Here is a 27792-nt window from a genome sequence, read left to right as displayed (position 1 = left end):
AATTTGTATATATATAAATATTAATTTTATTTATATGTTTTAATAGTTTATTTGATTTTTTTATTTTTATGAGATTATTATTGTTAAATTTCCAATTAAAATTATAAATAATGAAATAAATAATAAGTATATAATATATAAGTATATAAATAAAACATATATATGACATGAATTATGAAATTAAATTTTTATTATAATATACTATATCTATTTATTATACTATACTATTCTATATCTGTATTCTATATATGTATTCTATATATATATATATATAATAGATAGTAACCATAGAAACTCAGTCAAAACATTACAATTTTAAATAATTATTTCATGTATGTTTATGATTATTATAATCCTTTAAACACGATTATATAATTAGATTTATTTATTTTATGAATATGGAAGGCAATATTTCTCCAAATCTTCAAAAGTGGATAAAAAAATGTTTAAAAAGAGAATTTGAAAATAATATACAAAGATCATTAAAAGAAGATACAGATAATGTTAATATAGCTCAAAATATTATACGTTCAAAGGAAATGTCCATTTTAGTAAATTCTATGAAAGCTACAATTCTTGAACAATCTGCTTCGAGATCTGAATCAACTATAATTTCTGATTCTCGACCTCAATCGTCCTTTTCTTGCATCAGTGATCAAACAAGTGAAGATTGGAATTCTCCATTAAATAATGATGAATATTATAATGTTATTCTTGATAAAATTAATCAAGATAAACCTATTCATGTTAGATTAGCTGGTTATGAAATTTTATTAAAAAGTGAACTTTCAAATTTAAATAATAATCCTATATGGGATTCGCTTCAAAAAGCTTTATTAAAAGGTCTTGTAGACGAAAGTAAACCTATTTTTGAAGCTAGTTTACAAGTACATGCAAAATTGATCACTTGTTTACAATCATACGATGTATATATCAATTTGTTAAATGCCTTTGATTTTCAATATGATTCACAAAAGACATTTGAGATTTTACCTACACTAATTTCTGGAATTAATTTTAAATTTTTTTTACATGAAAGAGTATTTCGTATCATACATTTAATAATTCATTATCACGAAGAAAAACTGAAAAATATAAGAAATCCTGATAAAACTATAGAAGAATTAATAGAACAATTTATTACATTTTTGAGTACACATGTATCTGGAAATATAATGCAGCAAAAAACACTAAATATACTGAATATTATTTCTGTATTAGAACCATGTGCTGATTGGAGTAAAAAATGGATTGTAAATCTTGCTACTAGAAAAATATTTTTAACTGCTTTAGGAAAATCACCAAATTTATTACAACAAGTAATGCATTATGTACAAAAAGGATTGGGAGAGCCTCCTCATTCTATAGCAATTTCTATTTATGATGATCCAATGGAAGTTATTATTAATGGAAATACAATAGAAACAGTAACTTATCTTCACTGTTTATGTTTTGTGTCTCAACTTTGTGCTTATGAAGCAGGTCGTGAACTTTTAATAGAAAATATTTTAATCATTCCATTTTCAGTTTCTAAATTTTTAAGTGCTTCTTTGAGAGCTCTAAATAAATTATCTGTAGAAACAGTAAGTGGTGTATATAATGTTTCTTGTTTTGCTTTACAATTTATTTTAGATAAACCAACAATATTGTATGATTATGAATTTTATCATATTGCATTGTGCCATTTATCATCTTTTTCTGAAAATAATATTAAAATATGGCCACATACATTAAAAATTATTCTTCATATGTTAGACACAATAGATGGTTCTTTATTTCTTATCTCAGAATGTAAGGAACATACAGTAAATTTTGAAAAAAGTATATCAAAATGTCCAGCTATGTTTATTATAATAATAGTCTCAAATATGTTAAGACAACCTTTATCTTTAATAAATATGGAATATCTTTTTGAATTATTTGATGTAATACAAAAGTTATTTGATATATTTGATGCATATGAAACAATACAATATAAAATAGAAAAAGAATTTTATCCTGCTGTATCATATTTTTATAAGAAATTAGATAAATCTTATTTTGAAAATGAAAATAAAGCTCAACAGATAAATAGGTAATTTACTGATATACAATTTGTTTTTATGAATAAAATAGAATATAAAAAATATAATTTGCAGTGCAGTTAACACATTATTGATTAAAATGGTATCTATTCCATTTGGATTGAAAGCTCTTGTTCAAGAATCATCAGTATTTCAAGAATTAATTGAAGGATCTATTGCACCTTTAAGAATGTCTTGGACATCAATTGAAGTAGTTAATTTTGTATCATCTGCTGCTTTTTTTCACTTGGGATATGATGTAATTGCTAATTTGGCACCCCATGTTTTGTCTAACTTACTTTCAGAGACATGTAAAGTATTACAGGATCCACATTATTTTCATGACCCATGGGATCATGAAAATATTCAAAAATTTTTACATATATTAAGTATTTTTTCTCTTAATTTTAAATGTACGAATAAAAATAAAAATTTTTCATTACATTATTTTGACTGAAAATATAGTTTACTGATATTAAATAATTATTTGTTTATTTTACAGGTTTTTGCGCATTTATGTCAAATGTAAAAGAATCATACAATAATGAAGAACATAATTATCCACTTAATTTATTACAATTATTTAATAATTTAATAAATCCTGAATCAAATTATCATTACTTAGGACTTTTATCATTAAATATTGTAATTTGGAATTTAAATATTTGTTTATATTTATTAGAATTATTAAATTTTCAGGTAATATATTATTTTAATTAATTAATTTAAAATATTTTAATTTTCATTTCTTTGAAATTAATATAATTTATAGTAATATTTATAACATTTTTTTTTAGAATATTTTGTTAGAATTTCAAAATTTTGATACAAAAGAAATTATAAATGAAGAAATAGATACTAAATATATTGATAATTATACATTAATACGACATAAAATTATATCTAAAACATATTTTATTAAAAGTAAAGACGAAGAAGAAACTTTTAAATTAGAAGAATATGATTTACCAAAACTACCTCCTCTGAAATTAAATAAAGAAAATTCATCCACAGAAATTGAGTATGATACTGAATTAGAAATTTTACTTCGAGAAAATAAATCAGTATTATTAGATATTAATTGGGTTGAACAAATTAGAGAAGCATATATAATATCATTAGATCCAATAAAAGTATATATAAATTTTTATACTTAATAAATAGATTAATATTTTTTTAAATTGTTTAAAATTTATATCTTATTATATTTTATAATCTCACAAAATAAATTTTTTTTATTAGAATACAGTATTAATTCAACTTGTGGATCAGATGCAAAAAGCAATTCCTACTGCAGAATGGGGAGAAAACTTTCAATGGAAAGAAAATATATCATCAAATACAGATTTTTGGTTTGCAGAAGAAATACATGGGATTAATTTAGTTTTGTATTACGCAGAACAAAATGATATTTTAGAAAACACAATTGAAATGAAAGAAAAATTACAAAAATTTATAAATGAATGTCATGCATTTATACATTACGAAAGACCAACAAAATTTGATGGTTTTGATTGGTTTTTATCTACAGTATTTATCATTTGTAAAGGAGATATGAACAGGTATATATTAAATTGCTATAAAAAATTTAAATTTTTAATAATAAACTTTATTTTAGATTTTTATAATTATTAAATAATTTTTTTTTATTTCTTATTGCTTCAGTTGACCGCGAATATACCCTTTAGTAGCAAATTCAAATTTTGTCAAAAATATTTTTTATATTTTTAAACCATTTAAACATTTTTGAACAAAATATTGAAATTATTAATATTTTTTCAAGAAAAAAAATATAGGGCAACTCTAGCTAGTCAATGTATCATCATTAGCAGGTCTCAGGTTGAAAACTTGGTCATCATTGCAATAAAAATGCGCATAAGATAGTTATTTATCATCATCGACCTTTTAAATTTTAATATGATAATACATACTATAATTAATTTCAGATGTAAAATGTTTATTACACAATTAATTCATTTCCCGGTAATCCCCTTTTTGTGGACTAATTTTGGTAAAGTTATAGATAAGTATACTAAACAAGAATGTGCCACTCAATATATATTTATGCAATTTTTAGAAAGTATTATTAGCAATGAACTTTCACATATTAAATTTGCACTCAAGGTATATATTGAAAAATAAATTTCAAAATTATTTAATACTAAAAATCTTTTATTAATTAATTTATATTGCAATATAGAATAGTTCTGGAGTGGATTGGTCCTTAATATGTAATTTAATGATATCTCAATGCTTTTGGGGTTTACTTCCATGGTCTCAAATTATGCATTTTTTTACAATTTGTGTTTTATTTTCTCCTGATTACATAATATACTATTGTACGTCACTTCTATATCATTGTCAATTTCGAATAATGGAAAATATAACAAGTGGAAAATTATGGCCAGAAAATATGGTACTATATATATTTAATATATTATATAATATATATGAAATACATATAATTTATATTATATTATTTAGGTTTTGGATGATTATCAATGTCATAATTATATTAGATTTATGGATTCATTAGATAAAAGATATAGTAATAAAATTTTACCTAATTTTTTAATTAAAGGATTCAATTAAAAAAATGAAATATAAAAAATAATTATATAAATAATAAAAATTTTCATTTTTTAATGAATATTTATTAATAAAAAGGAAATATAATTGATATGTAAAAAATGTTTGCACGTAAAAATCGAAACTGAACATTACTATATAAAGTAATTTTTTAAAATATTAATTTAAATAAATTATGAGCATCTATAAATATTGTATACATGCATATATATATATATAATTATTGTAAAAATGATATTAAACTCTAATTAAATAACTAAGAAAATATTTATCATCATTTATTTTCTAATAAAATTCACATCTAATAATAGTTTAATAAACATATTTCATTGTCTATAAAGAGAGAATATTTTTATTTATAGATTTTACTTGAAAATATCTTATATGTAATATTTATACAAGTCGTACCTCTTAAACTCAAGAATAAGATATCAATAATAGACTTTTTTTTTATTTGTAAAATATTTCAGAACTGATAGATAAATAACATTATGTACAGTAATACAATGACACAATATAGTCATGTAGTTTTTATGTTATTAGTTTAGTCATCATGAATAGTAAACAGTTTTGCTACTTCATTTAAATCATCATATTTTGTGCCTCTAGCGAGCACCTGTAATAGTCATAAGAGAAATTAATTTTTTAAAATAACACATAAAATAGCACTTTCTACAAAAAGTGTTTTATATTATGTGAATTTTAATAAACGCACCTGCCTAGCGATAGACATCCGATTAAAAATATTCCAAAGAACTATGCCAACCACAATATCATCACGTAGATAAAAAATAACTCCTTTCGCAAAATCATCATATTTTTTAGGTTTTGAATTATCATCATCAAGAGATATAGATTTATCATTTTCTTCTAAATTTGATTCTATTGGATTTTGTGTTTCGGTTGAATTTAATTTCTATATTTTAAAAATATAAAATATAAAAATTATTATATATAAATATTATATTATATTTATATTATGTATAAATATATAAACCATAAAAGAATAAATTATATTTATAACTTTTAATAAATCATTCATTACCTTTTTATTTGAACATATAGATTCATATGTATCATTAGCAGATGCTTTTGTAGTATCTGAGTCTGTTTTTACAAAAACTCCTACAGTTGGCAGTGATGAATCCACAATACCAATTGCTTCATATCCAACCTCTGGCCCTAAGTCGGACCAAAACATTGACTGATGTAAATATGGTTTTCCTAATGAATATAAAAATATGAATTTTGTTTTTTTTTTTTATATTTATTATTAACATACAATATATCATTTTTAAAATATCAAAATTTTAACTTACTTGCACCAGTCATATTTTCTCCAGCTAATCTTCCTGAAACTACAGCATGATCATGATGTGCTACTCTTCTTCTACCAAGTCTAATATCATAAAAACAAGCTGCATCTCCAGCAACCCAAAGATTACTCCTTGCTTCTAACTCCGCGTTAACAAGAAAACCACCTATTTCAGGATCTGTTTCTAAATGCGAAGCTTTTGCCAAATCAATATTTGGTTCAACACCTACTGCTACTACCACTTGATCAGCATCAATCTTTCCATGTAAAAAAAAGAAAAAATGTATTTATTGTACTATTTTCAATATTTTTATAGAAATGCAAATAAAACATACAATGTGATTATCCGAAAGAATGAGAGACAATTTTCCATTTTTATAAGAATAATCTTCTACTTCAGAATTAGCAATACATTTAACACCTTCTAATATTGCCTTTTTTGTTGCCCATTCACTGAGATATTGAGGTAATACTTGATCCATTATAAATGCTTCTTTAAATACTTGATATACATTTTTATTTTCCGGTACTAAATAAAAATATAATTATTATTAGTTTGGTTAATAATTGTTATTAATTTGATAATACTAATAATTATAATTAATATTATGATTTTATATTGATAACTAATTAAACAATAATAATGATAATAAACAATAAAATCTTACAGATTTGGGCCAATGAACAAGCAAGTTCTGATCCAAGAAATCCTCCACCAATTATTACAATATTTTTATATTTTGGATCATACACAGCTTCTTCTAAATCAAGAAAATCTTCTTTTCTTCTGAAGGTAATAATTTTATCTTTAAGATCATCTTGCAATGATTCAAAAACTGGAAGATTTTTAGGTGATACACCTACAAATATATTTTAATTAAAATATATTCTAAATAATTAATATTAATTAAAATATAAATCTGGAAATTGTATATAAATTAATTATACTTACCAGTTGCAATAAGACACTTGTCATATTTTATTTCATAACCATCATCAAGCATCACAGTTTTATTTGGAACATCAATTTTTGTAACTTTCCAACCTTTAGCAACAGCCACACCACCTTTATCAGACTGACTCAATTTACTGACATCTGAATAAAATTCTGGTGGTTCATAAAATATACTATAAATATAATATAATCAATCACTAACATAAAAAACTAATATAAATTTCTGATCATATGAATAATTATTTAATTATTACCTTCTTTGAGCACCATTCCATTGCTTGAAAAGTAATTGTGCAGATATTTTTCTATCTTTATTACGCCAAAGTTCTTTAGATAATGGTGGTCTCATATATGGTAAATCTTCTTCTGATATTACTAAAACCTGAAGAAAATATTTACTTATATTATTATATGTTATTTTTTAATTTTAGTAAATAAAGAAAAAATTACTACAAAATACCTTAGCTCTAGGATCTTTAGATTTAATAGATCTAAATGCAGAAAATGCAGCTGTTCCTCCTCCTATTAAAAGATAAGGTATTTCCGAAGGGAATGATTTAGAAGTAGGGGGTGATTTAATTTTTTCAAGTGATTTCCTACTTCTTTCTTTTCTTCCTAAATATGTGAGATAAAAACAAATTAATCTTCTAGATATTTAAAATTTAAAAAACATCTTATAGGAACAAGTTTTTATTCAACTTACTCTTACTTACATCCTTTTGAGAATCAGATTTTTTTGTAGTAAACCAATTTGTAGAAGATATCTATAAAATGTTTAAAAATTAAAAATATTAAAAAATATTAAATAAAGAAAAAATTCATTACACTATATTATTATAATTTATTATATATAATAATTTTAATTTATATTATTTTGAATATAATTAGCAATGAAGATGAAATAATGTGATATAAAATTATCAATACCGCATATATTGCAACTCCTGCTATGATTAAAGTTGCCAATATCTTCCAATATGGTGGTGATGGTTTTTTGTCATTTGGTTTTTGAGAATCATCTGATTTTCCGCAAACTTCATAACAAGATGGTGGACAAGATGCATTAGGATGAGATTCACATAAAGGAACACTTCTCTTTTCTTTGGAATATCTACTTTCAGGCACACATTCTTCAGGTTTTATAGTAGTTCCTGAAGGTTTATATGTTTTGTCATTTGTATAATTACTATAGAATAAATTATGAACACTGACAATTCCTAAAATCAAGAAAACAAGATTTTTTATAAATAATTTCATCATATTCATTAACATAATATTCATTAACAAGGACAGAACGCAAATTTTTGTTATTAGCTTTTATTGATATATTCTGTTAAATGTACGGATATGTTTTTTAATATTGTTAAAATATATTTAATTGTTTGAATTACAAAAACATGTTTCATAAAATAATTTTTATTATTTAATTTAATAATAAGCGATAAGAAAAATATTAATTTTAGTTTGGCAAGATTTTCATCAATAATATCTTATACAAAAATTATATTGATAAAGTTTAATCACTATTCAAATTTGAGGTTATATCGCGTGGTGTCCTTGTAATCAAACATATCCGTACATTTAACAGAAAATATCAATTAAAAACTATTATATTTGAAGATATATATACAATTATCAAATCTTATTATTATTAATAATAATTAAAACAAGAAACAAAGAATTAATTTAATGTTTAATTCAAAAATAATAAAAAATTAAGCAAAAAAAAAAATTTATATAAATTGAAAAAAATTATATTTTTAAAAATACAGTGTATTAAAACTTACCAATATATTTTAAAGGTCGACAAAAGTGATTAGCATGTGAATGCCTTGTAAGTTTTGGCAATCGTCTTATAACTCTACCGTAACTTAACATTTTTGAAGGGCCAATTATGGCCTTACGCAATATGGAGGTAACGCGTGTGGCCGGTTCTGTTATCCATACGCACGACTGGAAGTCGCTCTACAGTTTTCCCTTTATACTTGAATGACACGGGACACTCCATTACCAAATTTCTTGAACAACCGAATTATCGTATTTACCATACATTGATTTTGAACACTTTCTCTGAAATTTTTCTTGCAATGTGAAAAAAATTTGTAAATATCTTAAAATTTGCATTACAAATTCAATTTATAACGAATGACAGCTGCGCATACGACGTAGTGATAATGATGCAACTTCATTCTAGTTAAAATAATGCACATTATACTGAATACATATATATACATATATATTGCATGTACATATACACACATATTGAATTCAATAAAAAATAAAAAATAACACAAAGTTTATAATATAGTAATAAAAATAGAAATATTAACTATTATTATTATTATATTATTTTAATTTATTATTTAATTAATAATACTATGATATAGATTAAATAAAATAACTTATATTTTGCAATCTATATTAAAGAACAATTGTAAATAACAGATTAACAAGATATCATATATTTATGATAGAAGTAATTTATTTATTATATTTATCATATAAATTTTTTAAAAATAATAAAAATAATCATTAAATTTTTATTATTTTTATGTAATAAACAAGATTTAAATAAATTCATGTATCAATATAACTTTTGTGAAATTCAAGGTGGACAACAATGAGTCATATTATTTCCAAAAAAGACTCATGTATACCTTGAAATTTTTAAGACGTGATTATTGTTGTAATATCATTGGACATTGTGCTCATTATGGCACATTAATTTACAATAAATTTTAATATTTGTTATAATCAATTTTCTATTAATTTATTATATATATGTAAGTATTCATAGTTTCTTTAATCATTATTTTGAAATTAGCTTTTTTTTTACTTATGAATAATATATACTTTTTTAAATTAAGCAATGTTGTGTTCAACATTTTCAATATTATATTAAGTGTTTTTATTTATGTTTTTATTTTTTAATGTTTTATACAATATATATATTTATAAATACAAAAATATAAAAAATATAAAAAATAATTTTTATTAATAATTAAATTAATTGCACGAAATTTAATAAAAAAAAACAACTTACAGAGGACGCTATTATTTCAAATCTGGATATACACCTAAGTTCACTGTTGAACATCAACCTAACAAGTTGTAAATACACAATTTATAATTGTTTGGAACAAAATTGATTTCTCAATATGATAATTTATATATAAAATTATTGATAAATTTAAAATAGAAATGTGAATTGTATTATGACAAAAACTGAAATATTTTGGTAAAGCATCAAGTCAGATATCATTTTACGCATTTCGACTTTTTTAGTGAAACTGTAAATATGTTTTTCTAATTAAATTACGAATAAGATCAGATATAATTAAATTTAATAAATTACTTTCGTGATTTTTTAAAATAATTACACGATAAAAAAAATTCATATTATATTTTAGATTTAATTTTGTTTGTAAACAGATCAATATGTGTATTAAATTAGAAAATATATCAATTACATTGAGAATAATATTTCATACAATATGTAAATATTATTATTTCTGATAAATATTAAATAGGCGAAATATTTATAAATTAAGTTCTTATGAAAAATGCATTTAATAAGATAATAAGATATACAAAAATATTTTTTTAAATATAAGATAAAATCATAACATATTAATTTTTAAATTAAAAATTTACAAATATATATAAATTTTATTTATTTCTTGTATCAATTAAATAGAAAGATTATTTTATATTTTTATGTTTTTATATTTAACTACTACAATAAATATGACAAAATATATTAGCAAATATGAAATAAATTATAATTAAAAATTGTTATAATGTCACATATTATATGACAAATGTAAGTTTAAGATAGGATATTGAAAAATAAAAATATTATATCAATTTTTTAAAATCAAGTAGGAAGTCTTATTCTTATATGTACCTTGTGGACGTTCTTTTTATAGACAAAGTTTGACCTCCTTTTCTTCAATATCCATTGCATTTAAGTACCAGCTGTTTCTGAATGCAGATCATGCTACAACAAAACATTTAAATCAAATATTAATCATGCCAGATAGGTATATTTTTTATATATAATATATTTCAATCGTATATATTATCTGTATATATATACTTATATATATAATAATAATTATATAAATTATTGTTTTATTATCTGACTATGGAAATAATTTATTTATTAAAGAACAGGTTTCTAATTTTATCTTTTAATTTCATAAACTATTTGAGATATATAAGAATTTATTTTTATAATATATTTTATTTAAAAAAAATAAGTTTTAGATTTGTATTAATAACATATATTAAATTAAATATATATATTAATAATTATATATTAATATATTGATTATTTGTATATATTAATAAGATAATACAATAAATATATTAATTCTTGAATTGAAGAGAAAGAATTTTATAGACAAAATTAATTATACAAAATTTTATAATATTAAAGATATTTTTAAATATTATTCAACATATGATAAAATGATATTTTATTAGGAATAAAATTTTGGTTAGTATTGAAGTAATGTGAGATATTACTCTTTGCTATTTCTTCATTAATTGCAAACTTCCAGGATCAATGGCACTGTTAAATTTTATTTCTGGTATTTTATTTTGGTCAGTGTATCTTTCTGTAATGAGAATTTTTATTTTATTTTTTTAATATTATTAATATTAATACATTAATTACAGTTTTATCTATTATGATTATAGTGTATAAGTGTATAGTGAATAATATATAAAAAATAATCTTTCAATTTTTTTAATTTAAATAAAATATTTAATAATTAATTGATAATATTAATTAATATTGTTTTTTTTAACAATAATTTATTGTTTTTTTAATAAGATATTGTTTTGTGCTTTCTTTAAATCATATTATTTATTATAATTTTTTAAACATATATATATTTTATATATTTATATATATAATATATATTTTTTAAACATTTATGATTTATGTTATAAAAATTATGTAAATTATAATAATTGTATTAATGTGTAGGAATCAAAAAATGGAAAATGATGAAAAACAAAAATGCAATATAAATGAAGCTAGTACATCTGTACCTGTAGATTACCAATCTGATTCCCATATTGAATCGGAAGAAGAAAATGTAAAAGGGTAAATTATATGATTATTCTTGTAATTCATGAATTTAATTATTCTTGAATTAATGAATATTTTTATTTCTGACATTAATATTTATATACAGGCAAAAAACAACAAATTTCATGGCAAGCGGATTAATAGGAGCTTCACCTCCAAAATTTGTTTCTCTTGAAGAAATTATAAAAGCTGCAAATGGTATGAAAAATATGGCATTAGCACATGAAATTGCAGTGGATAAAAATTTTCAATTACAAAAACTTGAGCCTGATGATGGTACATTCCATAGAAGAGTAAAAGAAATTATGCATAAAGCTTTCTGGAATTTGTTAGCAGAGCAATTAGAAGAAGATCCTCCAAATTACACTCAGGCATTGGTTTTATTAAAAGAAATTAAAGAAGTAATGTATTTATATAAATTTTAAGAAATAATTTATAGTTTTTATATTTTATATTTAATAATTTTTTTCTTTTAATTTTTTTTTCTAGACATTAGATGAATTAGTATTACCACATCATGCAAAAATTAGAGAAAATTTGAAAGAAATACTTGATGTAGATTTAATTAGACAACAGGCAGAAAATGGTGTTTTGGATTTCCATCATTATGCACAATATGTAATATCAATTATGAGTAAAGTTTGTGCACCTGTAAGAGACGAAAAGATTCGAGAACTTAATCAAAAAACAGATGTCATTGAAATATTTAAAGGCATAATGGAAATATTACAATTAATGAGACTTGATTTGGCAAATTTTACTATTACTATGATGAGACCAAATATAGTTGCTTCAAGTATTGAATATGAAAAAGCCAAGTTTGCTGAATTTTTAAAAGTTAATACAAATGGTCTACAATTCACAGAAAAATGGTTATTAAGGCACTATGACCCAACTAAAATTACAAGCAATTCATCTGATATTAATGCTGTGCGCCAGCTTACACATTGTCTTTTAACTGAAGCATATCTTGATCTTTTAGAATGGGATTTTAATCCAGATGCAGAAGTATAATTCTTTATTGATAATATAATTATTATTATTTTAAATTATTTGAATTAATATTGATATAAATTTTTATTTACATGTATATTCACAGACATTAATGCTTGATCAAGGTAGATTACTTGAATTGCGTGATAAAACCAGCAGATTAAGTATTATAGGATCTATAATATTGTTAGTAAATAATACAGTTGGTGCGCCAATTCATGGAGTATCAAGTTTTAAGAAAAATATTAAACAACATCTTAATGTATTATTAGATTCTGTACATTCAAATAAGTATGTAAGAGAACAGTATGTATATGTTATAATAAATAATAGGATCAAATAAATTAAATTTTTATTGTTGGCAGGGACTTGGAAACTGTAATGCCAAATATTGTATTGCAAGTGAAAACAGACTTAGGAACAACATTACGAGAAATTGGTTCTACTCTCTTATCTGTAGAAATGGAATCATTATTGGAAGGACAAATATTGGATCTTATTAATCCTGGACATAAAATTAGACATCTTATAAGTAAATATATTTATAATCTGTGAAATATATTTTTATATAATATTTTTGTATTTTTTTTTTTATAGATCTGAGAATTCGTCAATTTTTACAAAAAATAATATTATCTCAATCTGCGGCACCGCAACAAGTTCCACCTGGACTTTCATCACTTCAAGAAGAATTAACAGCCATAGTAGCTCAATTCTTAATACTTATTTCTCATAATCGAAGTGTATTTGGAGAATATTATCAAGAAATTATAACCAATGCACTTATTAAAAAAGAAAATAATAAAGATACAAGTGCAATTCATACTATGGACTTATAAAACAATTAAGATTTTAAATCAATTTTTGTAAGGGAAACATTATATTATGTGTTCATAAAATAGCACATTAATTAAAAAAAATAAGTAATATATATCTTAAAGTAACATTTCATTTGTTTTCATAAATTAAGTTTTCTAACAAAAAAGAAAAGAATATTGAAATATAAAAACAAAAACGTTATATAGAAAGATTCTGATGTTAATATAAGTTATAAATAACATTATAATTATACAAGTAATAGATATACATAAAGAGGAAAAAACATATTTTCACACATATTGCAAATATTAATTATTCGTTTCTAATCATATGCAAACATTATCTTACATATAATTTAACTGTAACTTAATTTTTCAATCTGTAATATTATGATAATATTAATTACAACTTATTTTTTTGTACTTGGTGCTTTAATATGTTTCAAATGTTATTTTAAGTATTGTATTCAAAACCAATATGTAATATATATTTGTATATATATGCGAAGATTAAATCAATTTGTAATGAAATTTTATTCCATATTTTGAAGTAAATGTAATTATTTTAAGGTTATTTTGACATCAAACATATTTCAGATACATATTTCATATAATATTCTATTTTTATTTTATAAAATCACATATTTATAAATATAATTTTTATTAAAATATTTATGATATATTATACAAAATTATTTTAAATTATTAACTAATAAATGTTCACAATTAAAATATAAATTTAATATAATTATAACAATATTTTATATGATTTTATTATATAATGAAATAAATTAAAAAAAAAAAGATATAAATATCCAACAAAAAATATAAAATTTAAAATAGTTTGGCAAATCAATTTACAAAATTATTTCATATGAATTTAAACTAGAATTATAATGAATTAGAATGAAACATAAACTTCCAAAAATAACAATGAAAAGTTATGAGAATTCAAATCAGGAAACATCAGGGATAGTATTAAATCAAATTACCTTAATATGGCTTCATGTTTTAAGTAAATTTAAATTGGAATCTTCTTAAAGCTCCTAAAAACTCAATCAGATAATCAAGATAATTTTAAATTTTAAGCTGAAGTCAATTGAATTATATCATAATCACTCTTGAAAAAAAAGCTTCCAAAAATAGATATAAATTTGTATTAATCTAAAATATTAATAAAATAAAAATAAAGTAAAAATATTAAATATAATTCATTAATACTTACTTAAATAATTTTATTTTAATAATAATTCTTAAATATTAATATATTATGAATTTTTTTTTATTTAATATTATGATTTTTTTTGTGTATTTGTGACAAGAGTAATATAATTTTCAAATTCAGAAATATGATATTTTTTTATAAAATGTTTGAATCCTATAAATTTTATATAATGTTTATATGAAATTGTTATATATTTTATTAATATATATATATATATATATATAAATAAATACCTATAAATAAATGAAATAATCCTTTATTTGGTGAAAATAAATCTTGAAGTATTTTTAATAATACTTCCAAATTATTTGTTTTTGTATAATCTTGTATCATTGTTGCAAATATTTTATAATCTGTTTCTGATAAAGAAAGTTTTACCTAAGAAATATATATATACTTAAGTTTTTGAATGTATATATAATTAAGCAAATGTTATTATAATATTAATTTATTATTAAAATTTTTAAATCATATACTTTTAATTAATTATGATCAATTATATATATAAATATAAAAATATATATAAAGTATAAAAAGAACTTACTTCTTTTAAATACATTTTGCCCAAAGTTTTTTTATCAGTCTTATTACTAGTTTCTTCTAATACTTGTTGAGAATGTATTATATTATTTGTACCTTCTCTATTCTCACATGAAGAAGTTGAAGGACCTGATAAATGTTCATTAAATTCTATTGGCAACATTTTTATTTTTCTTTTTTTTATAATTGGTTCACTAATATTTTTTGTTAGCTCACAAGTGACATAATTTCTTTTCAATTTACAATCACTAAAATTAATTATAGGCTTTGATTCTGTTTCTAAAAGTTCAAATAAATTTTTTCTTTTTGTTTCAGTTAATTGTTTATTTTTCTTATCTTCATTAATATAAGTATCAATAGTAAAAGTATCTTCAGAAGATATTACAATATCCTCTTTAGAAGTAACTTTTACGTTTCGTGATACAGTTGTGTCAAATGATGCTGAGACTGCTGGTAATGAAACACAACTATTTGTAGATTGTATATTAATTATATTTGGTTGTGGAAACTGAAAATAATTATTAAAAATAACAGTACTTAAGTATTTTCTTTTTATAAAATTAAACTTACAGTATGTTCTGCATATCTAAAAAAACCTTTTAACTCTTTTACAATGATACCAAAACAAGCAAAATTTTTTATATGAGGTCTGAGCCAAGCAGATAACTGTTTTTTAAAACTTAGGTTATCAAATCGATGATCACAAAGAATTATAGCCCCATAATCATTTTTGTGACGTATTATACGACCAATAGCTTGATTAACAGCTCGTGATGCTTCAAGTTGATACCACTGTTGGCCAGATAAAGTCTAAAAAATAATATATATAAAATAAAAATATTTAACTTTTTACTACATATTTTATAAATTGTTAAATTCAAATTACTTCTTTATCTTGTTTTCTTATCTCTTCCAAATATCGTTGTTTTAATATAACTCTAGGATCTTTTAAAGGTGGAAATGGAAGACCAGTAATTAATACAGCTCTTCCATTTGCATTGGCAAAATCAAGTCCTTCACTCACTTTACCTCTACAAACTGCCATAAAAATAGCTCCTTTACATGAAGGATCTTTAATTTTTTCATAATACTCATTCATAACATTAATAAAACCATCTTTATATTGTGGTTCAACATATATAGGCTGATATATAAATAAATAGTTTTATCAGTTTTATAATTTATTATATCTTATTATGTATTATCATTTTAATATAAATATTAAAGATAATTACTTTACGATCTGCAATTTTAGTCCACAAACCTGCATTTTGCCATTCTTCTTTACATTTTTTCATTATTGGATATGAAGGAAAGAATACAAGTAAACCATAAGGAACAAGACAACTAAAATTAAATATTGTTTGTCCAAGGGATCCTATGTATTTTGGATCATTTCTAAATATAAATTATAATTTTTAAATGACATATTATGAAAATTAATATTTTTTAAAAATATATTTAATAATATAACAAAATATAATAAAAATACCTTGTATTAAAAGAAGAATTTAATAAATAACCATCAGGACCTCGACTAAGTATACCAACACAAATTTGATCTTCTTTTACAATATGTGAATTTTCTAGTTGAATTTCAATTGGTATTCCAAGTTCAGATATGAAAGGTTTCAAAGGAGATAATGTACCACTTGTTAATATTATTGCACGTGCTCCTTGGTTTTTGAGTTGTTGCATACTTTATTGTTGTAATCAATATATAAAGATCAATATATTTAAAACTAAATACAATAATATAATTAAAATTTACCTAAATCCAGGACTAAAACACCAATAATTAATAATTTTGCCTTCATTTTTTGGAATTTTTTTTTTCTCCCAAATATCAGTTTGTTTTGATTTTTTCTGTTCTTCTAATTGTATATATACTTTATAATATTGTTTGATTTTTTCTTTAGAGAGTAAACTATTATCACTACTAAATGCAGTTTTTAATAAATCACTGAATTTTTGAAGTGCATTACCTTTTCTTGTAAATGGAGAAGTGCTTGTAGTAGTTAAATAAAAAACAATTTTTTCTAATTTTTCTATTACAAGTTGTTCTCTGCCATGAGTTAACTGTTAAATATATTTATTATTTTTATTTATTAAATAAATATTAGATATTTTATAATCATATAAAAATATTGTTATATTATATAATTATATTAGAATATATAATTTAATTGTTTACTTGTGCCTTTCCTAGTAATTCAAAAATGTATTCACCAGGAAATGTATCTCCTTCATCACGTTTTACAATTGATATAGCATCAATAGCTTTTTCCAATTCCAAAAACATAGCTTTCAAAATACATAAATCATCTGCAGTAAAATCTTTTTGGACATTTTCTGAATTTTCTATTAAAAAATTATTTTGTTGTTCAATATCCTTAGCCATATCTTCCATTACAACTGTTATTTCATCAATGCACATTGCAATATCTGTACTAGATATCTATAAAAATTTTATAAAAATCAATTTATTTTTTATAACATTCAATATTATTAAAATCAATTAATTATTTGTAATATAAATTACAATATATAATTAAATTAATATAATTAATTTAATACTTGTAATGATGCTGTTTCTTCACAGATTTTCTCAATATTATGTGCTTCATCAAAAAGAATGATATTGTTCTGTATATCTATACCCTGTATTTTTCGTGATTTTGTATCTAATATATAATTATATGGCATAAAAATGATATCTGCATTTTGTTTGAGTTCTCTGGATAAAAAATATGGACAACATTTGAATTTTTGTCCAGCTTTTACTAAATCTTCTATATCAAGTATTTCTTGTTTAAAAAATGGATCATCTTTTCTAAAATATATATATTTTTATTAATAATATATTAATAAAATTTAATAAAGCTATTAAAAAATATTAATAATATAATCTTGCACCTGCTTTCAACATTATTATAATAAAAACATGTTCTAGACTTTACTTTAGAATGACACATATATATCTTGTTTGAACTATTAGTTTCTTTAGAAACTTCTGGATGAATACATAATTGATCTCGAGATCCTAATACAGCTGTGCCTACATGTTTATAAGAAGTTCTTTTTAATTCTTGCATTGCTTGTGAAAGCTGAGAATGAGTTCTAGATGCATAAATAATTTTTGGTGCATTCCAATTAAAAGTAATAATAGGTTCTGAATTTCCTGTACTTTTTTTGAGTTCATTATTTAATTGTTTGAAAAAATGTCCACCAAAATTGGGTTCTTCAATTGTATTCACTAATGATTGTGCTTGTAATTGAGCTTTTTTTGTTAATAACCAACTTAAGGAAGAACATAAAAGACTGAGTGTTTTTCCAGTACCTATTTTTTATAAGTTAATTTTAATATTTTGATTACTAATTGTGTATATAATAATAAAAAGATTAAATTATACCGGTTGGAGATTCTAAAACACCATTTTTACTATTTTGAAGACATTGTATCACTTTTGCCATATATTCTTCTTGTATCGAATATGGTTTAAAAGGAAAATTTATAATAATATTATTAATTGTCACATCTGGCATTGTATCGTTATAAATTTTATGATATATATAATTCAATTTTTTTATAATACAAAAAATATCAATTTAAAAATGTTAACATCAATGGACAACGCATTCCCGCCAGATTCTAAAGAAAGGTGCCATTAAAAATGTATATATACCTAACAATCATTTATATTTGCTTTAATTTTATATTAATTAATTATAGTAATTAATTTTTCTTTTTTTTTTCTTTAAAAAAAATATTATTTGAAAGAAAAATATTTTTTTTAGAAAAAAATTTTCCAAAATATAATTAATTATTAAATTAAAAATAAAAAGATTTTATTTTCTATAAATATATATATTATGAACATTTTTTGTAATATTTAATATAAGTAAAATTGTGTATCAATCAATTATCATTCAGTTTTTAAAAAAAATTATTTTCAAGTATTGCATATCTATAAGTGGAATATTAAATTTTTTGCAAAGTAACAAAGACTCGAGATTAGGTCAGTTGTACATCAGCTGATGTCTGACCGATTATTGCAAAAGAAGTTCTTAATTTTTTTCAGGTTTGTACACTTTTTATTGTGTTTTATTTAATTTTTTATAATAAATATAATTAAGTTTGACATAATATAAAATTTAAAAAAAAATAATATATTAAAATTTATTAAATAAATTTATCGTATATGCTTTAATGCTTATATGCTTTAATAGTAAAGACCAATGGTTATTGACCTTTAAAATAAGCTACGAAAGACCATTCAACATTCTTGTGTTTAACATAGCGCGCATAAGATATAAGAATGTAATTAAATTAAAGTTCCTACAAAGAAACAATATATTAAATATATTTAATGTATTTGTTAATTTTGTAAGATTTGGAAAATAAAAATTAATAAAAAGAAAGTAATAAATGAGAATAAAATGCATTTGATTTATTTCAATGAAACGAAATATTTCGTATAAATATGAAGATAATGTAAAACTTAAGTATATATCATTTTTCTGTGTGTTCAGATAAAAAGGTCGTTGTCATAAGATATCTTTTTATATAAGTACAAAGGTATCCATATAAATTTTATTAAGAACTGATTGTATTATTTATAAAATAAATAAAAATATCAATTATAGTATGGAAATATTATATTATATTATATTATATTTATGAATTGTTTAAATTTTACTTTATATATTTTCTCTATCATATCTTACAATTCTCTATATTTTACATTTTTCAGTTTTATAATATAAAATAAATTTAATATGCGTTTAGTAATCTGTGATACAGTGGATTATGTAGCAGAATGGTCTGCTAAATATGTTTTAAAAAGAATTAATGATTTTCAACCAAATGAAAATAAATATTTTATTCTTGGTCTCCCAACAGGTATTTATTTTTTATACAAGTAAACTGAAAATTTATAATTTAATATTAATAAATTTTTATTAAAATAATAATTATTATTTATTTTTGAGGTGGTACACCTTTGGGAATGTATAGAAAACTTATAGAATATTATAAAGCAGGAAAAATTTCCTTCAAGTATGTAAAAACTTTTAATATGGATGAATATGTTGATTTACCCAGAGACCATCCAGAATCTTATCATTATTATATGTATAATAATTTCTTTAAGCACATAGATATAGATCCACAAAATGTGCATATTCTTGATGGTAATGCACCTGATCTTATAAAGGAATGTGATGATTTTGAAAACAAAATTAAAGAAGCTGGTGGTATTGAATTATTTATTGGTGGTATGCAATTTTATTATATGGAAATAAATAAATACATTTATATAAAAAATTTATATGAATAAAAAAATGTTATGTTTTAGGTATTGGTCCAGATGGTCATATAGCTTTCAATGAACCAGGTTCTTCTTTAGCATCACGTACAAGAGTAAAGACATTGGCGCAAGATACATTAGAAGCTAATGCAAGATTTTTTGGAAATGATATTTCCAAAGTGCCAAATCAAGCATTGACTGTTGGTGTTGGCACAGTGATGGATGCTAAAGAAGTAATGATTCTTATTACAGGTTCTCATAAAGCATTTGCTCTTTATAAGGCAATAGAAGAAGGTATTAACCATATGTGGACTGTATCAGCTTTTCAACAACACCCACGTACAATAATTGTTTGTGATGAGGATGCAACTTTAGAATTACGTGTGAAGACAGTAAAATATTTTAAGGTGTATTTAAATAATCATATTTTCTTAAAAATTAAATTTAAAATCTTTAAAATCTTTAATAATTTTGTTTAAATATTTAAATTTAACAATACATTTATATTTTAATTCAAATAATTTATGTACTTATTTTATCTTGAATTTTTATAATATACAGGGTCTCAGTGCTATACATCAAAAATTGATTGAGGAAGATGGAAATACGATTCTTCGTCGTTCAGTACAATAAAAAGAAATGGTAGTCATTTTTTATATATATTTTTTATTAAAAATATATTTTGCTTTTTATTTTTTAATTATAAAATAGAGTAAAAATTTTATAATCTATATTTTATTATTAATTAATTAAATTTTTATTTTGTTTATGAAATTAATCCATTTTTATATTTGATATAATTTTAATTGTTTAATTAAAATTAATTTTAATAATGATTAATTAAATATATAAATGATATTAAAAAAGTAAAAAATTATAATAATTCGTGGTTAGATAAAATTTAAAGTATATTAATTTTTATAGAATTTATGGAATTTTTAATTCATGAAATTTATAATATATAATTCATAATCCAAACTAATTAATGAACTTGAAAAATCAATTTAATATAATATAAAATTTTATCGTTATATATATAAAAATATATAAAGTCTCATATAAAAAAGGACTTAAAATAATGGATCTGACAAATTTCTAATTACATATACATCATGTGAGAAATATCATGTTGGATATGAAGACTTTATATAATATATACACATGCGCGCGCGCGCGCGCACACACATATATTTCAATAAAACATGAATTATAATATTGTTATTGTTTCATATTTTTGTATTATTATATTTTTTCATAAATAAATTTATCCTTTTTATTATATAAATCGTTTTTTTTTAAAAAATAATTCTTATTTCATTCGTTTATGAAACATATATCTTGTTTAGCTTATTTATTTTTACATATATACTTTTCCAATTCGTATTTGGTATTTAAAAAAAAGATTATATTTCTTTAATTCTTCTTTAAAAAGATAAGTAATATTTCAAATGAATTTAAAATTAAAAAATTAATTGGATATTTCAGCGCTAATTTATAAATATAATTTTTATCATTAAATTTATAAATAAAACATTATATATAAGTATATAAAATTTTTATAAGATTAATTGCAATATTTATTCATTATGATTCATAACTTGAAATTAGTTATAAACATAACTGCTAGAAATTCTCATTTAATTTTTGATAATAATAAAGAATAACAGGTAATAAAACATGAAGAAAGATTGAGAATCCATACGTGGCATTATTTACTTGACTAGATTTAATTTCTCTTCTTATCTCCTAGTAGAATGGTAATTTTAATACATTTATGTATAAGATATATATCTACGAAAAAAACTCGTGTATATAATATATTATACATTTCTTTTTTAAACAAACCATACAATAAATTAATAAATATTTTTAATTAATATGATAAAAGTATTTAAAAAAAATGATAAAATTATTTCTTTTTCTTTATTTATAATCTGTTATGAATAATATAATATTTTAGAGAAAGTACGCGAATGCATGTTTTTAAAATACGTTTGAATCCTCTTTTAAAATCGAGGACAAATCGACGATAATAAGTGGGAGAAACGATTGCGAGCAGAAACGATCATTATCACGATGAAGAAAGATGATAAGTGAAATCACAATACAATCTACGCTAGTATAACTTACTTATCAGCATCGTATTGGTTTGAATAGTTGAAATATATATCAATTGGGATTATCTAATAATACGCATTGATAATCCCAAAATTGATAAGAACGTTAATCTTGTCAGTAATCTGATCTTATAAATTCAATCAATATTTAAGACGGCTATTAGTAGTTCTTTGGATTCTTTGTTATTTGTGATTGATTCATAAAAAAATATTTTGTGAGCTATTTCTATAAATATTTGACATAACACGTACTATTCTCCCCTATAATCATGGATAGTAGTGTATTTGAAATGAAACAAGTTGTACTCCGCGATCTTGATTCCGTTTTAAAAATCGAAGATCAAATGGTTGTGGAAAATTATACCACTAAATCGTTGCTACCTCCTGGTGAAAATTATGGAAGTACAATTTTCAGCGTTCATATTGAGTTGAAGAATAAAATTACAGAAAAGAAGGAAGATCTTCATCTTATCGCGAAGATGTGTCCACCAACAGAATATCAAAAAGAACTTTTTAATAGTTCCCGCACATTCATAAAAGAAATTTTTATGTATGAGACCATTATGCCGGCTTATAATAAATTAGAATTAGAATGCGGATTGAAAAAAAACGAAGTGTTTGAACTTTTGCCAAAATTTTATGGGGCTAGATTGTCTTTACAACCAGATGGAGAATTTGATGAAGACGCTGTTCTTCTTATGGAGAATCTAAAAGTTAAGGGTTATTATAGCGCCGACAGAGCTACAGGTATTTACATGTACATACATACATACATACACACATATAAATTAGTTAACAGATTTCTCATTTATGTTGAAAATTATACAGCAAGAGCTATGATATAAAAATATATATAAAATGCAATACCACAGAATGTGCATGAATATGGAAAAAAATGCAAAATATCTAAAGTATAATATTATATTTAAGGAATAAAGCAGATCTCTATTTCAAAAATTCCATTTTTTTTTAAATATATAGCGTAACTTTTCCTTATAATTTTAAAATTTTAAGTTCTAAATATTAGATTCTTATAATTATAATTTTAAAAGTTTATTTATAGATATCATTTTCATGATATGCTCACGTATATCGGTAACTTTGAACTTTTTCTTATCATTTATCACGTTACTAAATTCTTTTATTGTTATATGTTTGTTTTTTGTATTAAAAGATTTAAATACGTATATGTTAATTTTTTATACAATTTTTCACTGAAAAAATTTTACAACATACAAAAAAATTAGAAATTTGATGAATACGAAACATTGAACTACGATCAAAAAATATATTAAATATATTTTTTACATGGCAATAATAATAATTTTTGTTTGCGTTACATTAAAGATATGCGATCGTACGCAATAGAGAATAATTCCTTTTCCAAATCCAGAGCGATGCTTTTACAGATAACTCAGTTGTGCACACCTCGCATATTTTTATCGTTGAATGATAGAATCGATTGTAAAAACCTTGTAATACTGTGAAACAAATTTTCTTTTTAACATCATGAATCAACTCATCACATTTGTATTATATATATTACGTGAAAATATTTAAAAATTATTTTATTCGATGATTTTTACGCAGGTTACGATTTAGATCATGCGGGGGAAGCCGTAAAAGCTATGGCCAGATTCCATAGTTTGGGAATAGCGATGAAACAAAAAAGACCGGGTATATTCGAGATGTTCAAAATGTATGCGAAACCTTTACAACATGCACAAACCACCTCAGAACAGATGTTCGGATTAATATTGGAACAGATAAAGAAAGATCCAGAAATAAGTCCTCATTTCGATAGATGTAATAAAATTTTATCAAAATTGAAACTGGAGGAATTGTGGGCAGATTCGTATAGAGAACCATGGATATCCATCATTCACTGCGATTTCTGGGTGAACAACGTGATGTTTCATTGTAACGATAAAGGAAAGATAGACAATGTGAAATTCGTTGATTTTCAAATATATCTTTACGGAAGTCCTATGCGCGATCTGCTCTTTTTCCTTTATTCTAGCGTGAAACTCGAAGTAACGGAGGACGAAATCGACGCTCTCATAGATCTGTATTATGAAACTGTAATAGACACGTTAAATAAAATGGGATGCGACACGAGCAAATTTAGCAGGGAAGGATATAAAGAGAAATTGGCTGAGGATGCTGTACGCGAGTTCAGCCATATAAGCTTTATGATAAAGATGCTCACGTTAGATACGAAGGAAATCGAAAATTTTGATGTAAATAAAATGCACGAGGTATTGGTTCAACATACTGGAAATGAGTTATTTAATAAACGATTACGGAAACTGGTACTGTGTTTCGTACAACGCAATTGGATATAGATAAATTAAATAATGAAGAAAAATTATATCTTTTATAAGCATAAAGTGTTGATTTTTATATGATCATAATGTGTCATTTCTTTTTTGAAACAATAGAGCATGATTGTTCCGCTCTGTTATATCACGTATCGTTCTAGTTATATCACGGAAATATTATTTTGATCGATATATATATGTAATTGATTCATCTGTAATCATTGATTTTATCTGTAATTAGAAAAATGTAATCAGTTTAATTAATATCATGTGAATAACATAAATCAATCATATTTTGCAACAAAAAGATATCGAGTTTAAATAATTAATTATATAAATAATAACGAAAAATTTGATCGAAGTGATAATAATCATGATAAATAGTCATTTCATTAAACAAGTTTCTATTTGTTGTATACATTTTTTTATGTATATAACTTTTATATGTTATATTCAGATATATATACAGGTATAGGTATCATAAATGATAACATTGTGTGTTTATTACGATATCGCTATGATTTCAATTTTATAAAAGTAGAATTTGATCGATATGAATAAATTTTTATCTATAAATTATATAAATCAATTGTATGAGAATGTATTTCTTAAAAATTTATATTTTCAGAAAATCAATTGCATTTACGTTAGATAACAAGATTAGTCATTTTAATTTCTACGAGTCAGATATTGTAACATGTTTTAATTGTATAGCTCAATATTTGATGAATTGTCCGTTTAGATTGTTACTTTGATTTTCATGAGTCAGAGAGTTTAATGAATCTTAAAATAATAATATTAATGAATTGTCCATATGGAAGACAAATATTTCCTATTAGGATATATAGAATTATCATGTAATAAAATAAAAATTAAATATTGAAATGAATTAAAATCTTTTTTTAAATATAATATGTGTATTTATTCAATCTATATGTTGATTAAACTTATCTCGTACAAGAAAATATGATAATAATAAAGATAAACGAAAAATATATTAATTAATCTTATTTTTTTTTTTACGTAATTACGTACGTATACATATATTGTTTCTAATTACATTTTTTTAATTTAAAAAATTTTTCCTTGGCAAATTGTAGTTACAAGACAAAATATAAAATATTAATATTTATGTTTCATTATGTTCAAATATACAAAATTTTTTCTTTTTTTTTAAATAAATTCTATATTTTTTTATTCTATATTCTATATTTTTTATCTATATATTTAGAGTATAAAAAAATGCTGATAATATAAAAATAGAATGATAATAAAAAAAGAAATTTAATGTAATCTTTTAGTTATCTTTAATGATAAAATATCCAGTATCATTATAAAAACTTCTTTATTATATTTCGAAATAATATCTTGAAACAAAAAATTTTTTTCATTGATATGAAAAAATAAATAATATGAAAAAATAAATATGAATAATATTCATGAAAATCTACGATAATTATCATGAAAAAAAATGATAAAAAATAAAAATTCGCAATACAATTAATATTTAAATTTTGATTATTATACAATGTAAAACTAAAAAAAGAAATCAATATTTTTTAATTCTTTTAAAATAAGTGAGAAATATAATAAACTAGATAACATGATAAATGTAATAAACTAGATAACATGAAAAATTTGCTAGTACATATTTATATTTTATTAAATAATTTTATTAATTATAATTTATTAATTTATTTATTGTAAAAATATTTTATCTATTTTCAAATATAATGTTATATGATAAATCACGTGTTTCTAAGTATTTTTATTTCATGATAAAATTAATCATGATATGATTGATGATTTAATAATTTTTGAACAGTTTATAGATATTTCAAATTTCAAAATAATCTTGGATAAGATTTTTAAAAGTTATTATAATATAAAAAATTATTTTTTTTTAAATAAACAAATGATATTCTTATTTTCAATTTCTCATATTAATTTTTTTTAACATTATTTTCTATTTTTTTATCATAAAAATTTCATGAAAAAATATATATAGTTGTTCAAATTGAAAATAGTTTTTAATAGAAATTAAAAATTAATTAATTATAAATGACATTCTTAATAAAGTATTTCTGTTCTGATGAGAATGAAGAAATAAAAAATATAAAATAAAGAAAAAAGAAATAAAAAAAATATAATAAATAAAGCTAAACAATGCTATAATAATAAGCAAGTCATGAGCGATAATATATTGTATGCACATAAAAGTGAATCATGTAACATGATCTTCAATATTTCGTAATCTTTTAAAATAACTTTAATCATTTTAAAATGATTCTTCAATCATGAAAATAACTGTTACTAAAATAAATTATTTCTTGTATGAAATATTACAAATATTACATAGTATAGAAGAAGATATATTTAGTGTTTTTAATTTCTTTACAGATATAAAATAATAACTATAAATTTAATATTTATTATATTTATTATT

At 21.7% G+C, this 27792-nt stretch overlaps 7 protein-coding genes across 17 annotated transcripts; 5 read left to right on the top strand and 2 right to left on the bottom strand.

Annotated features, from left to right (window-relative positions):
- Positions 1–294: 294 nt before the first annotated feature.
- Positions 295–2732, top strand: LOC116184916. 2 transcript variants are annotated; one of them, XM_031508100.1, is made up of 3 exons: positions 295–2074; positions 2139–2322; positions 2566–2732. In XM_031508100.1, the coding sequence occupies exons 1-3, from the start codon at positions 393–395 to the stop codon at positions 2590–2592; spliced, it is 1893 nt and encodes a 630-aa protein (XP_031363960.1). In that variant the 5' UTR covers positions 295–392; the 3' UTR covers positions 2593–2732. The 2 variants fall into 2 exon arrangements, with proteins under 2 accessions (XP_031363960.1, XP_031363961.1); XM_031508101.1 differs by lacking the exon at positions 2566–2732 and having other exon boundaries at positions 2144–2279.
- Positions 2733–2921: 189 nt separating this feature from the next.
- LOC116184918 (protein broad-minded-like) lies at positions 2922–4667 on the top strand. Its single transcript, XM_031508113.1, has 5 exons — positions 2922–3196; positions 3306–3625; positions 4010–4187; positions 4264–4479; positions 4548–4667. The coding sequence occupies exons 2-5, from the start codon at positions 3336–3338 to the stop codon at positions 4653–4655; spliced, it is 792 nt and encodes a 263-aa protein (XP_031363973.1). The 5' UTR covers positions 2922–3196; positions 3306–3335; the 3' UTR covers positions 4656–4667.
- Positions 4668–4917: 250 nt separating this feature from the next.
- LOC102671929 (apoptosis-inducing factor 1, mitochondrial) lies at positions 4918–9140 on the bottom strand. Its single transcript, XM_031508031.1, has 12 exons — positions 8710–9140; positions 7850–8139; positions 7626–7686; positions 7383–7537; positions 7177–7304; positions 6920–7095; positions 6636–6827; positions 6303–6496; positions 5972–6224; positions 5698–5876; positions 5368–5568; positions 4918–5268 (listed from the first exon to the last, which is right to left on the bottom strand). The coding sequence occupies exons 1-12, from the start codon at positions 8798–8800 to the stop codon at positions 5197–5199; spliced, it is 1992 nt and encodes a 663-aa protein (XP_031363891.1). The 5' UTR covers positions 8801–9140; the 3' UTR covers positions 4918–5196.
- A 19-nt stretch (positions 9141–9159) lies between these two features.
- Positions 9160–14126, top strand: LOC102672050 (T-complex protein 11-like protein 1). Of its 9 annotated transcripts, none has more exons than XM_031508034.1 (10): positions 9160–9705; positions 9968–10033; positions 10852–10965; positions 11411–11530; positions 11919–12038; positions 12130–12424; positions 12513–13031; positions 13123–13307; positions 13382–13548; positions 13614–14126. In XM_031508034.1, the coding sequence occupies exons 4-10, from the start codon at positions 11493–11495 to the stop codon at positions 13853–13855; spliced, it is 1566 nt and encodes a 521-aa protein (XP_031363894.1). In that variant the 5' UTR covers positions 9160–9705; positions 9968–10033; positions 10852–10965; positions 11411–11492; the 3' UTR covers positions 13856–14126. The 9 variants fall into 9 exon arrangements, with proteins under 9 accessions (XP_031363894.1, XP_031363892.1, XP_031363893.1 ...); XM_031508032.1 differs by having other exon boundaries at positions 9968–10214; XM_031508033.1 differs by lacking the exon at positions 9968–10033.
- A 719-nt stretch (positions 14127–14845) lies between these two features.
- On the bottom strand, positions 14846–19282 carry LOC102676633 (regulator of telomere elongation helicase 1 homolog). The gene is made up of 12 exons (XM_031508131.1): positions 19013–19282; positions 18516–18939; positions 18177–18432; positions 17794–18057; positions 17371–17678; positions 17092–17298; positions 16835–16997; positions 16486–16743; positions 16170–16409; positions 15604–16107; positions 15293–15437; positions 14846–14880 (listed from the first exon to the last, which is right to left on the bottom strand). Exons 1-12 carry the CDS (start codon positions 19143–19145, stop codon positions 14846–14848), a joined length of 2937 nt encoding a protein of 978 aa, XP_031363991.1. The 5' UTR covers positions 19146–19282.
- Positions 19283–19539: 257 nt separating this feature from the next.
- On the top strand, positions 19540–22957 carry LOC102671651 (glucosamine-6-phosphate isomerase). 2 transcript variants are annotated; one of them, XM_006610555.2, is made up of 6 exons: positions 19540–19681; positions 20354–20502; positions 20592–20876; positions 20957–21315; positions 21470–21550; positions 22869–22957. In XM_006610555.2, the coding sequence occupies exons 2-5, from the start codon at positions 20379–20381 to the stop codon at positions 21539–21541; spliced, it is 840 nt and encodes a 279-aa protein (XP_006610618.1). In that variant the 5' UTR covers positions 19540–19681; positions 20354–20378; the 3' UTR covers positions 21542–21550; positions 22869–22957. The 2 variants fall into 2 exon arrangements, with proteins under 2 accessions (XP_006610618.1, XP_031363921.1); XM_031508061.1 differs by lacking the exons at positions 19540–19681; positions 22869–22957 and adding an exon at positions 20015–20178 and having other exon boundaries at positions 21470–21544.
- A 229-nt stretch (positions 22958–23186) lies between these two features.
- LOC102671788 lies at positions 23187–25417 on the top strand. The gene is made up of 2 exons (XM_006610556.2): positions 23187–23772; positions 24616–25417. The coding sequence occupies exons 1-2, from the start codon at positions 23295–23297 to the stop codon at positions 25368–25370; spliced, it is 1233 nt and encodes a 410-aa protein (XP_006610619.1). The 5' UTR covers positions 23187–23294; the 3' UTR covers positions 25371–25417.
- The last annotated feature ends 2375 nt before the right edge of the window (positions 25418–27792 follow it).

Source organism: Apis dorsata, unplaced genomic scaffold, assembly GCF_000469605.1.
Source record: "Apis dorsata unplaced genomic scaffold, Apis dorsata 1.3 scaffold_74, whole genome shotgun sequence".
Classification (NCBI taxonomy): domain Eukaryota; kingdom Metazoa; phylum Arthropoda; class Insecta; order Hymenoptera; family Apidae; genus Apis; species Apis dorsata.
The sequence above is the reverse complement of the archived record's forward strand: the minus strand, read 5'-3'. Positions and strand labels throughout refer to the sequence as shown.

Excerpts from the sequence above, each read along its gene's own strand:
- LOC116184916 (XM_031508100.1), top strand. The coding sequence starts at position 393 with ATGAATATGGAAGGCAATATTTCTCCAAATCTTCAAAAGTGGATAAAA. Across the intron at positions 2,075-2,138 it reads AAAGCTCAACAGATAAATAG|TGCAGTTAACACATTATTGA; the intron begins GTAATTTACTGA and ends TATAATTTGCAG. Across the intron at positions 2,323-2,565 it reads TTTTTCACTTGGGATATGAT|GTTTTTGCGCATTTATGTCA; the intron begins GTAATTGCTAAT and ends TTTATTTTACAG.
- LOC116184918 (XM_031508113.1), top strand. The coding sequence starts at position 3,336 with ATGCAAAAAGCAATTCCTACTGCAGAATGGGGAGAAAACTTTCAATGG. Across the intron at positions 3,626-4,009 it reads TGTAAAGGAGATATGAACAG|ATGTAAAATGTTTATTACAC; the intron begins GTATATATTAAA and ends AATTAATTTCAG. Across the intron at positions 4,188-4,263 it reads ATATTAAATTTGCACTCAAG|AATAGTTCTGGAGTGGATTG; the intron begins GTATATATTGAA and ends ATTGCAATATAG.
- LOC102671651 (XM_006610555.2), top strand. The coding sequence starts at position 20,379 with ATGCGTTTAGTAATCTGTGATACAGTGGATTATGTAGCAGAATGGTCT. Across the intron at positions 20,877-20,956 it reads TATTGAATTATTTATTGGTG|GTATTGGTCCAGATGGTCAT; the intron begins GTATGCAATTTT and ends GTTATGTTTTAG. Across the intron at positions 21,316-21,469 it reads AGACAGTAAAATATTTTAAG|GGTCTCAGTGCTATACATCA; the intron begins GTGTATTTAAAT and ends TATAATATACAG.
- LOC102671788 (XM_006610556.2), top strand. The coding sequence starts at position 23,295 with ATGGATAGTAGTGTATTTGAAATGAAACAAGTTGTACTCCGCGATCTT. Across the intron at positions 23,773-24,615 it reads TAGCGCCGACAGAGCTACAG|GTTACGATTTAGATCATGCG; the intron begins GTATTTACATGT and ends ATTTTTACGCAG.
- LOC102671929 (XM_031508031.1), bottom strand. The coding sequence starts at position 8,800 with ATGTTAAGTTACGGTAGAGTTATAAGACGATTGCCAAAACTTACAAGG. Across the intron at positions 5,877-5,971 it reads AGAAAATATGACTGGTGCAA|GAAAACCATATTTACATCAG; the intron begins GTAAGTTAAAAT and ends TATATTCATTAG. Across the intron at positions 5,269-5,367 it reads GGATGTCTATCGCTAGGCAG|GTGCTCGCTAGAGGCACAAA; the intron begins GTGCGTTTATTA and ends TGACTATTACAG.
- LOC102676633 (XM_031508131.1), bottom strand. The coding sequence starts at position 19,145 with ATGCCAGATGTGACAATTAATAATATTATTATAAATTTTCCTTTTAAA. Across the intron at positions 16,108-16,169 it reads TTAGATATGCAGAACATACT|TTTCCACAACCAAATATAAT; the intron begins GTAAGTTTAATT and ends AATTATTTTCAG. Across the intron at positions 14,881-15,292 it reads ATTATTTCATTTATTTATAG|GAGCTTTAAGAAGATTCCAA; the intron begins GTATTTATTTAT and ends TTGAGTTTTTAG.
- LOC102672050 (XM_031508033.1), top strand. The coding sequence starts at position 11,493 with ATGGCACTGTTAAATTTTATTTCTGGTATTTTATTTTG. Across the intron at positions 11,531-11,918 it reads ATTTCTGGTATTTTATTTTG|GAATCAAAAAATGGAAAATG; the intron begins GTCAGTGTATCT and ends ATTAATGTGTAG. Across the intron at positions 13,308-13,381 it reads GATTCTGTACATTCAAATAA|GGACTTGGAAACTGTAATGC; the intron begins GTATGTAAGAGA and ends TATTGTTGGCAG.